General features: G+C 38.8%; 1 protein-coding gene across 6 annotated transcripts in view; it reads left to right on the plus strand.

Moving 5' to 3' along the window:
- CCNY (cyclin Y) overlaps positions 1 to 16,030 on the plus strand; it is a 201,451-nt gene that overhangs the window by 166,005 nt on the left and 19,416 nt on the right. For all 6 annotated transcript variants that reach the window (XM_016197145.2, XM_016197146.2, XM_087823960.1 and 3 more), the window contains 2 exons: positions 2,430 to 2,487; positions 2,584 to 2,703. In XM_016197145.2, coding sequence (XP_016052631.1) covers positions 2,430 to 2,487; positions 2,584 to 2,703 — 178 coding nt within the window. The remainder of the gene's footprint in view (positions 1 to 2,429; positions 2,488 to 2,583; positions 2,704 to 16,030) is intronic.

Consider the following 16,030-nt stretch of genomic DNA (forward strand, 5'->3'; position numbering starts at 1 on the left):
TTAAGTTTTGGTTTGGTGACACAGCTTAGCAAAAGTGACTTCACTTTGGCCTATTCTTTTTTGTTTTGTTTTGTTCTGTTTTTAAACACTAGTGTAACCCATTTCTGGGAACAAACGTGGTTACTTCATAGATGGAATGGATTTCAGTGGGTGGGGACCACACTGCCTTTACTTAGGGGACATGGGAAAGTAGTGATAAGTCAGTGAAGTGGAGGTTAAATGACAGAGCTTCTACTGAACTATCTTACGGGAAAACACAGATATCAGGAGGTAAACACCTGGAAAGATATTCTCTGTAGTGACCATTTTCTATATTGTAATTGTGATTCATAATTCTTTATGGTGCTTGAGAATTTGGGATTTAAAAATTTATAAAATGCGGGCTATTGGACCTTTGAACCTTGACCAGAATGACATATCAATAAAAGTGCAGGTTTGGTCTTGCTACTTATTTCTATGATAGTCGTTCAAACTTTTTAAATATTTAAGTCTTAAATAACAATGTAATGCCATTCATGGAACTCAGATGTGTTCTCAAACCAACCAGTTTTGCATTAGTATCTCTAAGTGATTGCATTAGATCCCAAAGTTAATTTATAGCCATAGCTGATTGATGATAAGAGCCAACTTTATAAGTGCTTACTCTGGCCACCCTGGGCAGCTCTTTATATGCATTATCTCATTTGGTTTTTGTAACAACTTTGTGAGGTGATACTGATATTATCTACATTTTACAGATAAAGAAACTGAGGCACAGAGGTGAAATAATTTGTCCAAGATTACACAACTAGTAAAATTGGGGAATGGGGAATTGAACCCAGGCAGTATACCACCGAGACTTTTAATCATAAGCTCTACTTGCCCAGTGCTGATAAACTAGGCCAAAAGTAAGTGAATGAAGTGAGAAAGTCCAACTGAAAAAGTGAGCATTTGTAAACAAGCATGATTGATATACACAGATTGTATCCCTCTTGGGATGAGATGGCATTGGCCATCTGCAGGCTTTCTCCTTGATAAGTCGTACTGGCCAGACCTTTGGAGCTGGTGATAGTTCCATTAGCTTGGTAGAGATGGTGCTGTTCAGCTGAGAAACATCACTTTTTTTTTTTTTTTAACATCCCTGGGTTCACATTTCCTAATGGGCTGCCAGAAGAAATGAATCCCCTTAAATTAAGAATGAAACACAAAGGAATTCCAGATACCACTGGGGAGGAGAGTGGCGTAGGAAGCCCTCTCTTACCAATATGGGAAGGAGGTAGGTGGAGGAAACTGCAGGACAATTTAAATTTCCAAACTGAGTTAGAGGAAAACAAATGTACAAGGCAGGGTCTCCCTGGTCTATGGCAAGGGGTGAGGGAGACATCACTTTTAATGGAGGTGAAAGGAAAATCCACTTCTCAGAGCAGTCATTTTAGCTTAAATTCTTAATCCTCATTTATATCTTGAACTACATTTTCATTTTTAAAATTACTTATGGTGAATGTTTCTTGAGAGTGCTGAAGGGCTTTTTGGGCTGTCTCACTCATCAGAAAAATAGAAATGGGGCATTGGGCCAGGCTCTGTCTCTCACATAGCACCTTGAGTATCTTGCAGAGGCAGTTAGTGAGGTGAGGCATTGGCCAGTTTTTCATAGCCGGGGTTCTTATAAAAGGAATTGTCACTGTGTGCACTAGAAGGAGCCATCTTTATGTCTTCTGATATTCAACAGGCCTAACTGACATTGGAAGCAGACTGGGGAAGTGATAGGCTGTTACCAAAAGCAATGGTTTACAAATGCGGTTTTTAAAGAAAAGTTTTTAGGCAAAATTCAACATAAAACAGCAAAGTAGAGCCATCTATGGTGAGGTGTGAACAGTCCCTAGGGGGCAGCCGCCTGAGGTACTGTGCTTACAGTGAAAGCCACCACTTTACATTGCTCATTTAGCAGCCTGGCAGCAACCAACCCATCTTTTACAGGTTTGTAGGTTATTGAGTTAAGCTTTTCTATGCATCATCTCTTGTTTTTCAATATAAAATTGTGAAACTCTTAATGAAATTGTTAAGTTGCATGTTGTGAAAAACTTGAGATTAATCTCTAGGATACATTGAATGTTTGTTTTACCCTCAAACTTCTTGTCAACCACAACATACTCATAGTTCAAACAGGTCTGTCAGCCTTTGCTCAAGAAACAAGATGTTAAAGAAATTTAGATTTAGTTCATTTGAAAACTCAGAAAATAGAAATTTATGTTTTCACTTAAGTTAATTCATAACCTTTATTTCATGGACTATTCAAAAATTTTCTAATGTACCCAAGTAAAACAAGTTATTACTCACTGCCTTCTCTTTCTTGAAGTAACAGTTGAATCAAAATATATTTTTGTTTTATTTTGAATCACACTCATTCTTGCAGAAAGTAAACTCCATTTTCTATTAATTTTCCCCACCAGGGACCCAGATGGAAGGATGCTCTTAGATATTTTTGATGAAAACCTTCACCCTCTTTCGGTAATCTCCTCCTCCTCATGTTTCATGGTATTGTTTAATTATTTCTCTTTTGCTTTTATTGGGTGGCTTGCCATCTGAAAATATTTTCTTTCTCAGAAATCCGAAGTGCCACCAGATTATGACAAACACAACCCAGAGCAGAAGCAGATTTACCGGTTTGTTCGGACACTCTTTAGTGCTGCTCAGCTGACGGCTGAATGTGCCATTGTCACTCTGGTGAGTGCCCTCAGAATGACCACCTATCCTGTAGTTGACTGGAGTGGTGCACAGGGACTCTGATCGGGTAGCCTAAGGACACTACAGTTTCTCCTTTGAAGATCAGAGCATGGATCTCCTAAAAGAGGATGTAAAATCTGTTCCACAGTCCCCTTAAAAGTCAGTTGTACAATCACATTCAAAACCAGTAAATGTTGAAAACTTCTATGCAGGTAAGTAAATATGGAGCTAAAGGGGGTAAGACAAGCCCTGGCTGGTTTGGCTCTGTGGTTGGAGCGTTAGACTGTGGACTGAGGAGTCCTGGTTCAGTTCTGGCCAAGGGCACGTACCTTGGCTGCAGGCCAGGGGCTGGGGCACGTGCGGAAGTCAACCAATTGTCAACCAATTGTCGTGTCTCTCTCACATTGATGTTTCTCTCTCTCTCTCTCTCTCTCTCTCTCCCCCACTCTCTGAAAAGCAATGGAGAGGGTATCCTCGAGTGAGGATTAAAAAAAAAAAAATTTAAAAAAGGATGGTGCGGGGGGCGTAAGACAAGCAGCCCCTCCCTATGAATGTCCAGCTTTCCTTTTGTTGATTCCTACAAAAGTTTTAATGACATTCATAACATATGATAAACACACACATCCTACATGAATACCTATATAGGAAGGAGTGTATATTGCTACCTTCACTTTTCTGTTTTGTGTAAGTAATGTGTCTGTAAAATATTCAAAGACAACGTGGAGGTAATCTGCACTTTCAGATTCAAGAGATAAAAATCTATACTATTAATTAGATTTTTAAAATTTTAGGGACTATTTAGGTCAAATATCATTTAGGGTATAGATTTGACAATGGAACCCATTGTCACTGACCTTTTACTTTGTGTGCAAATCAGATAATGTGTTGTCCTGAAGGGGACAAAAAGCCATTCCCTGGAGCTTCTGAGAAGAGATTATTGTCAAATAGAAAGTTTACAGGCCCTTTGAGGACCCTTTGTATCTCTCACACTGAGAGCTTTGTGCTCTACTGCTAATGCAACAGTAAACCTGTTCATTCATTCATTGATTCATCCATTTGTTCATTTTTTTCTCTCATTGAACCTCCTACTAATGGCTAAAACAGACACTCATCACTATGCAGTTTGGATGATTATAGGCTCTTAAGTCACAATTGAGAAGAAAATTTATTGCTCAGCTTTGTTATCCCAAAGGATTTCAAGTTCTTAAAAGACATAACAGGGTTGAAATTTTTATGTAGGGAGATTGAGATGAAGAGAAAAGAAGGGTAAGAAATCAGATCAAACCATGGATGAGATTAGTACTACAGTTCATACCATGAAGAAATGATTTATTTTGAAGCTACTGCTGATGGCATGTGGTGGGGAATTTTTTACCTTTAATTCCTAAGAAAATTATACCTGACTGACCTGATAGTGCCTCATTGCTTAGATTTATTAGCATGAAGGTAAGATTTTCATCCCTACAGCTTCCCCAGTTTCTGCAGAGATGTTGAGAGAATATCTGAAGTGCATTCTTGTCTTCAGGGTGACAGGGTGGATCAGTTAGCTCATGTCTTTGGAGTGATATAGGACTGGTGCATATTTGTCAGTCACTGTAACTACTGAAGTCTTCGCCCATCCTGTTAGATAAACTGATAGCTTAGCAGGAGATAAGCTTATATTGGGGTCTTGTTGGTTACATCCTAAGGATGAATAGCTGTGGGATCCTGCGTTGTGGGTACAGCACTGCAGACTGACTCTGGTGGCTGTTGCTTGCATTGGCTAAGAGTCAGCCTGCATGCCTTGGGCAGAAAGCAGACAGATGCATGCTCTGAGCCAGACCTTCTGTGATAATTCTTTCCTTCCCTTGTGTCCCCTAGACTTAGATAAAGTTATTCATACCCGGTTCTGTCTAGAGTTGACAGAGATGTACTAATTTCTGCTTTTCTCCTGCTTTTCTCTTGGAATCTTGGCATACTGCTCAGGAGGAAGTGGTGGGGGAAGGGGTGGGAAGGACAGCATTTAGGGTCGGCCCTGTTTCCCCCCCAGAATGAAACAAGATTGCAGCCTGCCTGTGGTGAGAGAGCTTCTAAGACCTTCAAACACCCAGCATCTAGTAAACCCAAAGCAGATGTTTCATAGCTTAATTAACTTCATTTTAAAAGAATAACAATAACTTAATATCACTAAATATATTTCTTTAGCCTTGCAGGATATGCTAAAAGCTTTCCTATTGATACTGACATGTGAGGAAATTAAAAACAAGGGCAAGGTAATTGAATTGCACCTTGCTAAGTTATAAGAGTACTTCGTGGGAAGCCAGAGTTGGGCAGAAGGCCATAGCATCCAGTTGCCCTTCTGCACAGCCTGTCCTTTCTCTCAGGAGTTACTTGAGCTGGGTTATCCTTAAAGCCATGAACGGACACCCATTTTATTCCCATGTGATACTTGGGACTAAAATATAGCTCACTGCCTGCCTAAGCCAGAGATTTTGATTACTATTAGATGAGAAACCCACACAAAGATGCCAAGGCAGGAGACTTACTAGAAAGTCCTGACTCCCATATATCTCTTGTTCTCTAGGATGGAAGTACTTCAGGCTGTATAATTGTGACAGGCATGTCTCACAGACACCAGAGAGATGTTATTGGACAGCCCCCCCCCCCAAGTCAGTTGGGAGAGGGCTATTCCCAACTTCATTCCTTGTCTTCTCATATAAATGATTTTATCCGAGACACCTTGATTGCGTTGTGATGAAATGAATTTATTAAAACATTAAAGCAAGTGAATTAAAAAAATTAAAGCATACACATTTACCAGTGAAACAAGGCTAGCAAATCTGTACACCTGGCTTATGAAGCACAGATGGGCTCTCAGCTAATCTGAAGAGCCAGTAGGGTGGGGGGAGTCTGTGTCTTATATACCCTCTTGTCTATAAGTTTTATAAAAATTCCTCTACTAGATATCCTGGTACAGGTTAATTCTTTGTTATGGTTTACCCACAATTTATGAGAAGTACCTGGCAACTTTATCTTGACAAGCCCAAGACCACTGACTATACTGTTTAAACTAGGGGCATTCTTTTCTCCTCCTCCCTGCTGTTTTAACAGCTTCAGGACGATTCACACTAAGTAGTCTTCTCGGATTAGTTTGAATTAAGATTCCCCTCCTCTCAGGCATTCTTTTGTGAGGAGAGATTTTAACCCTTTGTTCTCAAGATAAGGTCCTGTTGTAAGCGGCTGCAAAGCTTTTTGGCTTTAATTTACCTGCCTGTTTCCCTATTCCTCCTGCCCTGAAACTTTTCTAGCCTCTTACTGTCCTATAACATAATGAGATCAACAGGTTCTTCTCTCCTTCCCTATTCTCTCGGGGGCTGCCTCATCATACCTCTGCTCCTTCCTGCTGGTCTTCAGCATTAATTTTCAGTTTGGCTTCTGGTCCTTTGAGCTAGGGAAGTGTTGCTGGAAGAAATAGTATTCTTCCACGGTATCGCAGGAATTGTATTTCAAGGAGACATGCATAAGAGGATTTGAGGTGCAGTGATAAGATTTATTGGAGGGGCATGCAGGGCATAGATGCCCCTGAAGAGGCTGCCACCCTGCCTCATCCATGACCAGGTGGCTCAGCTCCATCTCGCTGCAGAAGAAGTCCAGCCTCTGCAGCCACAGGTCCACACTTGTCCCCACTGAGCCCAGGAGGAGGGCCAGGGCCCAGAGATTCTGTGCCATTACCCTAGCATTGCCATCCAGAACTTCCTTCAGTAGTCTAGCTTAGTCTCTCTGTTCCCCTCTGGCCCACTTTCAATGTTGTGCTTTGGCTGGCCCCACTGTGGCTGCTGAAACCCAGGCCCTTGAGGCTGATACAGAGAGAGAGCCCCCACCCCCCTGCCCCCCACCCCCTCGTCTTTAAGCTTTGATTATATTTCCTTGGGTTTGGGAGAGAGCAGGCTTTCTTTCAAACTATCTAATCTCCTGGATCTTCGCTGGGCTATGCTGGTGCCTACCACTATCCAATTCCTTTCCTTGATTCCTGGGTTGTGTGTTTTTTATAGGAAGTATTTTATTTATTTATTTATTTTAAATTTATCTTTATTGTTGAAAGTATTACAGATGTCCCCTTTTCCCCCCCCATTGACCCCCCTCAACCCCGCATCCACCCCCACTCCCAGACCTCCACTCTGTTGTCTGTATCCACGGCTTATACACATATGCATATAAATTATTTGATTAATCTCTCCCCACCCCCATGCCCCCGCCTTCCCTCAGTCTGTTCAATGCTTCTATGTCTCTGGATCTGTTTTGTTCATCAGTTTATTTTGTTCATTAGATTCCACATATGAGTGAGATCATGTGATACTTGTCCTTCTCTGATTGGCTTATTTCACTTAGCATAATACTCTCCAGGTCCATCCTTATCCTATCTGGTCTTTTTCTCAGATTTTCCTGGGCTAGACTCCTCCCTTTATGGTCACCATTTTGACTATTACTGCACATACCTCATACTTTTTGCCTCCTCATCTGGCTTCTACTGCACAGTTGGCTGTAGGACTGGGTGATTGTTCCCTGGGGAGACTGGAAAACCAATCCTTCCTGTCTACTCGGATGCCCAGAGAAACTGTGAAGCTGCCCCTTCCTTCCTAGCTAATCTGGCTTAATGTCTGATTCTGTTTGCTCCCTTCTTTGTTAATAACTAACTAGCCCCTGTGTTCTGTTAGCTGTCCTAACCTTGACTCTATATCACTTTTTCATTTAAGCCCCAATACTGGCTAATTTTGTATCTTGTGTTTAGTTCAGATTTTGGAGAGGGGATTAATTTTGATTGGCTCCATCAGTAATTGGCTCAGTTTCTTTGGGGTCAGATGTTCACTCTTAAAACAATCAGTTGTGACTCAGAGGTGACAGGAGAAGGGGGCCTGGGGCTTCATCCTGAGCCATTATTTTTTTACTCTGCAGTCTCCTCTGCTCAAAACCTCCAGTGGTTCTCCATCTTCCTCAGAGGAAGATACAAAGAAAGCGGTTACGTGCCCCAGCAGGATCAGGCCTCATTGTCAACTCAACTAAGCTGCCACTACTGCCCACTCTGGCCATTCTGTTCCAGCTACTATGGCACCCAGACACATAGCTGCCTCAGGACTTTGGCACTTGACACCTGCCTGGAATCCTTTTTCCCAGAAATGCATGTGTCACCTCCCTGCCTTCCTTCAAGTCTTTGCTCAGAGGGCTTATCAGTGGGGCCATGATAATTTGAATTGTAACCTCACTTATCCCTCTTCCCTCCTCATTTCCTTCCCATCATTTCCTGCTTTGTTTTTCCCCACAGGACTTTATCACCAATTAATATTCTTTAGATTTTGCTATTTTATTTTATATTTTAATTTAATTTAATTTTATTATTTTATTTTACTTTGTCTATAAGCTCTATGATTAATGATTTTATGTTTTTTTTGTCTTTTTTTGTTGTTGTTTACTGCAATGTGACCAGCATCTAGAACACATCCTGGTACATAATAATTATTAAATGTGCAAAGTAAGCATGTTAATGACTACCTACTGGCCAGCGTAAATAAAGATGGTGTTGATGTGCCCCAGATTTTTCTGAAACATAAGGGCCATTTCATAGGTATTTGATATAGTCTTCCCCTTCCCCAGTAGTAGTTTAAACTCATATTCTGCTGTTTTGCTGCTTAAGTTATTAGGGTGAGCTTTCTGAAGGGAAGGTGGCAAAATCTTTAGCTGTGGGGACTTGACTCAGATAGGTCCCTGGCTGAGTGTTGCTGACAGGGTTGGTTCTATCTGGACAAACTGTGGTGATGGGTGATTGGAGGGAGAGAGGAAGCTGGTAACTGATGGACAGGAGTCAGGCATAAACAAGAAGGGAATCAAGAAGAAATGGAGGTGGCAAAGTGAGAACTAACCAGACAAGAGGAGGTATATTACCTTTTTATTAATTATTTTTTATTATTTTTATAGCTTTATTAAAATACAGTTCACATACCATAAAATCCACTCATTTAACATGAACACTTCATTGGTTTTTAATATATGGTGCAACCATCCACAATGTAATTTCAGAATATTTTCATCACCTTGTAAAGATACCCCTTATCCTTTAGCAGTTATTCTTCATTCCCAGTCCCAGACCCAGACCCAGACAGCCACTAATTTAGTTTCTGTCTCTGTGGACTTGCCTACTCTGGACTTTTCATATAAATGGTTTCATATAATAATATGTCGTCTTTTGTGACTGGCTTCTTTTCACTTGGCTTCTTTTCACTTACCAAATGTCTCCAAAGCTCATCCACATTTTAGCAAGTACAGTATTTCATTCTTTTTTATTTCTAAGTAATATTCCATTGTATGGACACACCACATTTTGTTTATTGGTTGATGGATATTTGAGTTGCTTCTGCTTTTTAGCCATTACGGATAATGCTTTTGTGAACATTTGTGTACACATTTTCAAGTGTGCATATGTTTCCATTTCTCTTGGTATACACATAGGAATGGAATTGCTAGGTCAGATGGTAAATCTATGTTTAACATTGAGGAACAGCCTGACTGTTTTCCAGTGTGGCTGCACCATTTTACATTCCCATTGGTAATATTATAAGGGTGGTAATTTCTCCACATCATATCCTTGTCAATATTTCTTAGAGTGTTTTTGATTTTTGCCATTCTAGTGGGTATGGAGTGATATCTCGTTGTAGTTTTAATTTGTATTTCCCTAATGATTAATGTGTTTATTGGGCATTTGTGTATGTTCTTTGGAGAAATATCTATTCAGATCCTTTGCACATTTTTAAATTGGGTTGTCTTTTTATTGCTGAATTCTAAGAGTTCCTTTATATGTTTCAGGCACAAGTCCCTTGTCAGATTTATGATTTACCAATATTTTCTCCTATTCTCTGTATTGTCATTTCAGTTTCTTAATGGCGTCATTTGTAACAAAGGTTTTCATTTTCATGAAGCCCAATTTATATACTGTTTAATTTTGTCACTTGTGTTTTTGTTGGTGTATCTAGGAAACCACTACATAACCCAAGGTCATGTGATTTACTCATGTTTTCTTGTAGGTATTACATAATTTTAGCTCATATTTAGGTCTGTGATCCATTTTGAGCTATTTTTGTGAGAGTGGGGTCCAAATTCATACTTTTGCATGTATGTGGTTGTCCCAGCACTATTTCTTGAAGAGACTTTTTTTCTCTTTGAATTGTCACCTTTGTCAAAAATCAGTTAGCTGTAAATAAAAAAGTTTATTTCTACATTTTCAGTTTTATTCCATTGATCTATGTCTATCCTTATGTCAGTACCACACTGTCTTGATTACTGTAGCTTTGCAGTTGAAATCAAAAAGTATGATTCTCCCAACTTTGTTCTTCTCTTTTCAAGATTATTTTGGCTATTCTGTGACCCTTGCATTTCCAGATGAATTTTAAAATCAGCTTGTCAGTTTCTGCAAAACAAAAAAGAAGTATCAACTGGGATTTTGATAGGGATTGCATTGCATATGTAGATAAATTTGGGGAGGATTACAGTCTTAACAATACTAAGCCTCTCCTCCATGGATATGGGGTATCTTTCCATTTATTTAGATTTTCTTCAGTTTCTTTCAACAATTTCTATAGTTTTCAGTGTATAAGCCTTACACTTTTTAAAATTAAATTTATTCCTAGGTATTTAACTCTATTTCATGCTAATGTTAAGTGGAATTGTTTTCTTAATTTCATTTTTAAATTGTTCATTGCTAGTGTATAAAAATTGCTAGGAAAAAAAATTATTTTTATAGATTGATCCTGTATTCTTCCACATGGCTCAACTCATTTTAGTTCTAATAGTTTTTTGCTAAGTTCCTTAGAATTTTATATTTGCAAGATCATGTTATCTGCAAATAGAGATAGTTTTACAAAACTCTTCTTTTCCAATCTGGATGTGTTTTATTTCTTTTCCTGACCTAATTGTCTAGAACCTCTAGCACAGTGTTGAATAGAAGTGGTGAGAGTGCTTTGTCTACTTCTTGATCTTAGGGGGAAGCTTTTAGTCTTTCTCCATTAAGTATGATGTTAGCTGTGAGTTTTTCATAGATGCCCTTCGTCAAATTGAAGAAGCTTCCTTCTGTTCCTAATTTATGGGGTATTTTTTATCTTGAAAGAATATTGGATTCTGACAAATGCTTTTTTCTGCATTTACTGTGATTGAATTTGTGGATTTTTTCCTTTATTCTATTGATAGGTCAAGTCAACCTTGCATTCCTGGGATAAATCATCCCACTTAGTCATGGTATCTAATTATTTTTATATGTTGCTGAACTTGGCTTGCTAGTATTTTGTTGAGAGTTTTGCATTTATATTTGTAAGGGATATTCTTTTTTGGTTTTCTTGTGATATCTTTGGTTTTGGAATAAGCATAATATTGGCTTCATAGAATGAACTGGGGAAGTGTTTCTTCTAGTTGTATTTTTCTGAAGAGTTTGGGGAAAGACTGGTATTAACTGTTTGGTAGGATTCAACACTGAAGGCACCGTGGCCAAGCTTTTTCTTTGTTCGAAGTTTTTGCGTTACCAAATCAGTCTCTTTGCTTGTTATAGATCTATTCCAGTTATCTGTTTCTTTTTGAGTCAGTTTGTGTTGTTCTAGGAGTTTGTCCATTTCATTTAAGTTAACCAATTTGTTGGCATACAGCTGTTCAGTGTGTTCCCTTTTAATTTTTTTTATTTCTATAAAGTCTACTTAATGCTCCCTTTTGTTTCTGATTTTACTAATTTGAATCTAATCTCTTATTTTTCTTTGTTGTTCTCTAAATGACTATTTTATTGACCTTTCCAAAGACTGACTTTTGTTTTTATTTATTTATTTATTTATTTATTTATTTATTTATTTATTTAATATGTCTTTATTGATTTCAGAGAGAGGAAGGAAGAGAGAGAGAGAGAAAGAGAGAGAGAGAGAGATGATGAGTCATTGATTGGCTGCCTCCTGCACGCCCCCTACTGGGGATCAAGCCTGCAACCTGGGCATGTGCCCCGACCGGGAATCAAACTGTGATCTCCTGGGTGCTCAACCACTGAGCCACGCCTGGCCAGGCTGACTTTTGTTTTTATTGATTTTTCTCTGTTTTTCTGTTCTTTGTATTACTTATTTCCACTCTACTCTGTTAATTTCTTTTTTCTACTTGCTTTAGGTTTGGTTTAGTTCTTTTTCTTCTAGTTGCTTAAGGTGGAAGATTAGGTTATTGATTTGAGAGCCTCTTTTTTTTTAATACAGGAATTTATATTAATAAATTTCCCTTTAAGCTTTAGCTACATTGTATAAGTTTGGGTAGTTTTCATTTTTATAGATGTATTTTTAAAAATAAACTTTTTAAAAATTAAATTTATTGGGGTAACATTGCTTAATAACGTAAATTCAGGTGTACAGTTTTATAATACATCTGTATACTCCATTGTATGCATGCTCATCACCCAAAGTATAGTCTTCCATCACCATACATTTTATTTTAGATTTACAGAAAAATTGTGAACATAGAACAAAGTTCCCATATACCGCACACCCATCTATTACTAACATCTATAATATAGTGTTATAACATCTATAATGTTATTTTTATGATCTTATATTCTTTTTATATATTTGTTACAATTAATGAACTGTTAGTGATACATTATTATTAACTAAAGTTCATGCTTGATCCAGATTTCCTTATTTTTTACCCATTGTCCTTTTTCTGTTCCAGGATCCCATCCAGGACACCACATTACATGTAGTTGTCATGTCTCCTTAGGCTCCTCTTGGCTGTGATGGTTTCTCAGACTTTCCTTGTTTTTGATGAACTTGACTGTTTCGAGGACTGTCAGGTATTTTGACAGTCAGGTATTTTGTAGAATGTCCCTAAGTTGGAATTTGTCTAGTGTTTTTCTCATGATTGGACTGGAATTGTGTTTCTTGGGGAGGAAAACTACAGAGATAAAGTTCCATTTTCATCAAATCCTATCAAAGGTACATACTGTCAACATGACTTATTACTGTTGACAGTAACCTTGAACACCTGACTGAGGTCATGTTTGTCTAGTTCATCCACTATAAAGTTACTCTTTTTTTCACTTTCTGTGCTGCACTCTTTGAAGGAAGTGACTATCTGCAGCCCACTTAAGGAGTAGGGAGGTAGGCTCTATCTCCTTAGGTGATATGTTGCTTGTACTTGTTATATCTGTATATCAGGAATACCAATCATGCTCAGCTGAGTTGAATCCCAGCTTGTGTGGCCTTGGCAGGGTTCAGACATTGCTACCACTCAGTCCCTGGATTGCAGCCTAAAAGTGCCTCTCAGAGCCTGGTACTCTGATGATGAAGTGACCTCTGGAATATATTGATTCTGACCCAGAAAACGGCCTTTTGGGGTCATCTTAATAGTTTCTAAGGAAGTCAAATGATATATGTTCAGTGATGAGTCCAAATATCTCATTTATGTGCTCCTTCAGGTGCCAGGAAGTGAGAAGCAGTGGTGAAATCACCAGTCGGCTAAACTCTGGGTGATAAAGAGTCTAAGATTAATGACCTAGTATTACTCATTAAAATCATATTGAAATAATTTCAGCAGCATCAGAATTTTGATTCCATATATGTTTGATTTCACTTGTTTGCATTTTACTCCTTCCCCATGCCTTTGTGACACAGTTCTCTTATGTGCAGTCAACTGAATGCTCTGTGTAACTGTTTGTTCACTAACCTGTATTTTCTAGAGACTTCTTAGGGTGGTTCTTCTCATGAATTTATACCTGAAAATTTAATTGAGCAAAAGTATCCTATTAGCAGTGATCTAAGGATATTGTTTAGAAAAAAATCAATTGTAGCCCTAGCTGGTTTGGCTCAGTGGTTAGAGCGTCAGCCCATGGACTGAAGGATCCTGGGGTCAATTCCTGCCAAGGGCATGTACCTCTGTTACCGGCTCTACCCCCCGCCCTGAGCAGGGCGTGTGCAGGAGGCAACCAGTCAATGTGTCTCTCTCACATTGCTGTTTCTCTCTCCCCCTTCCACTCTCTATGAAAAGCAATGGAAAAAATATCCTTGGGTGAGGATTAAAAAAAAAAGAAAGAAAAAAATCAATTTATATTATTTCATTTAGCAGAGAATTAAAATACTCAAGTGAGAGTTTACTAAAGAAATTACAGCTGACCCTTGAATATACCTTTACTGGCAAGTTCCACTATGTTGCATGCTATTAATTGGAGCTTATAATGAATGCCATATCTCCCAGTGTAACAACTGCCTTTCCGCAGTAATGGAGTGTATTATAACACCTAATTCTTTTAGTTAGCCATAATGGAATATCAGACATAGTAGATGCCTGTTGGTTTTTCTCAAACATTAATTATTCTTCTTAATATCATCTAGCATACTTATTAATATGGATCAACTAAAATATAAAGTAAGTAAGAAGAAAATAGAGTAACCACCTTTTTGCACCGAGCCAGTGGAGAGCCTGGAGATATTTGCATAGCTCATATGTATAAAGGAATAGAGTCTTAGAGATATGGGTGAAGATTGTTCCACAACCTTCTTTTTCTATTGCTTTAAAAATCTGGGGTCTTAGTTAATTACAGTCTCAGTTTTCTGCTCTTAGGACAGTTTTATTATATTTTCTGACACTCTCCTTAGAGGGTAAAGTTGGTCATCAACTTTTGTAAAAGATTTAGTCTGGGTCCCAGGTGAAATTCCACTTGGCCTGGACTGGATCTTTACCTGAAGAATTGGGATTTTCATGCAAATGAAAATCATGATCAAAACATTAGCATTAATATAATAAATGCCATTAAAAACCAAAGTCTCCAAATATTGAAAAGCTTACTGAGCTCTCTTCAGTGACCTCCTTTATTTCACCAATGGTTGTCATGACCCAATACTATTACTGTTCAATGAGAGAGATTTGGAAGCTCTCACACAGGTCCATATAGTTAGAGTTCCCTCTGCATGACCTCCTGGGACTTAGTTAAAGGTCTTTTCCACTTTCTGTGCTTCAGACAACAAAGTGGACTTTTCCTCTGACCTTCACTATTCACCACTGCAGCTGTCTTACAAAGCAAGGACTCAGTGTCACATTTAACTCCACTCTACCTTTGTGAATGCAGTCCCCTTCCCCAGATGCCATTGTTTATGGCCATTTTATTAGATAAACCACTTACACAAGAAATCTGCCTGCCTTCATCTGTATTCCAGAGCCAGAGCTTCTGTAGAGATGTTGCTCTTTACTCGTTCTGCAGGATGATGAGTCCTTTAAGCAAGCACTTGGGCCATGCCCTGCCCTTGCATCGTGCTAGACACTGGGCACACAGTGGGCAAAGTGAAATGCAGTCCTTGTCCTCAGGGAACAAATATATGGTTTACTATGGGCAGAGACCAAGGCAACTACACTACACCAAGACAAAATGAAGCAATGTGGAAGTGGGAGGGTCACCCAGACTAATGTGGGGGAAGTCAAGGTAGACTCGCCTTGTAATGGTTTCTCATTTTATTAATTTTCAGTAAACTCTTGTCACTCTTTATTGGCTATTTTATTTTGGGGATTTGAAATATGTTAATAATTTTTTCTCATGATTTTAACTTTGTCTTTTAGTGCATACAGTGCCCTTATTCATTCTGGGTAACACCTGGTATATGAGATTAGCCATAGAAATCTAGGTTTTAAAGATTTAAATATTGCTTTTTTCTTAGTAGGGCACTGAAAACAGAACAATAACCTTTCTGAGCAAAAAAAACCCATTATTTTATATTTATTTATTCAGCAAATAGTTGAATGCGAACCCCCATCTTAGCAAAGCCTGTATTTCAATGAAAGAGAAAGACAAGGTTCTGAGCCTCCTCTGCAAACTTTGCTGGGTGTTCTCCATTGCACATGTTTTACAGACAGCAGAAGACTGCAGAAGAAGCTGTAGGAAGCTCCTGCTGCTTTGGAGGTAGCATATGACTCTTCTGTCTCGGGTTTAGGGATCAGGGGAACCAGAGGAGGCTCCAAAGAGGAGCTGCTAGCTGATGCTCTGACTTTTCTTAATCTGCTCATAGTTTTACTTTCACTAAGGATCATTTCTCCTTCCTTCCCTTCTTTCCCTTTTCTCTTCCTCCTCCCACCTCTGTCCTTCTTTTCCCCCATTCTCCCTTCTAAATACCTCAACCCTGCTACCTCCCCTGCCCCCCTCCACCCACATAATCACTGCCTGAAGTGGCCTTGCTTCTTTAGTTTTATTTTTTACTGTTAAAGAGACCACTTCAGTTTTCTTCTCAGATGCCCTGTATAACATTGTAAGCCTAATTTAGGCACTCAGAAAAACCTAGCTTTGCCGTGTAGTTTCTTCTCC

Source organism: Miniopterus natalensis, chromosome 1, assembly GCF_054644295.1.
Source record: "Miniopterus natalensis isolate mMinNat1 chromosome 1, mMinNat1.hap1, whole genome shotgun sequence".
Classification (NCBI taxonomy): Eukaryota; Metazoa; Chordata; class Mammalia; order Chiroptera; family Miniopteridae; genus Miniopterus; species Miniopterus natalensis.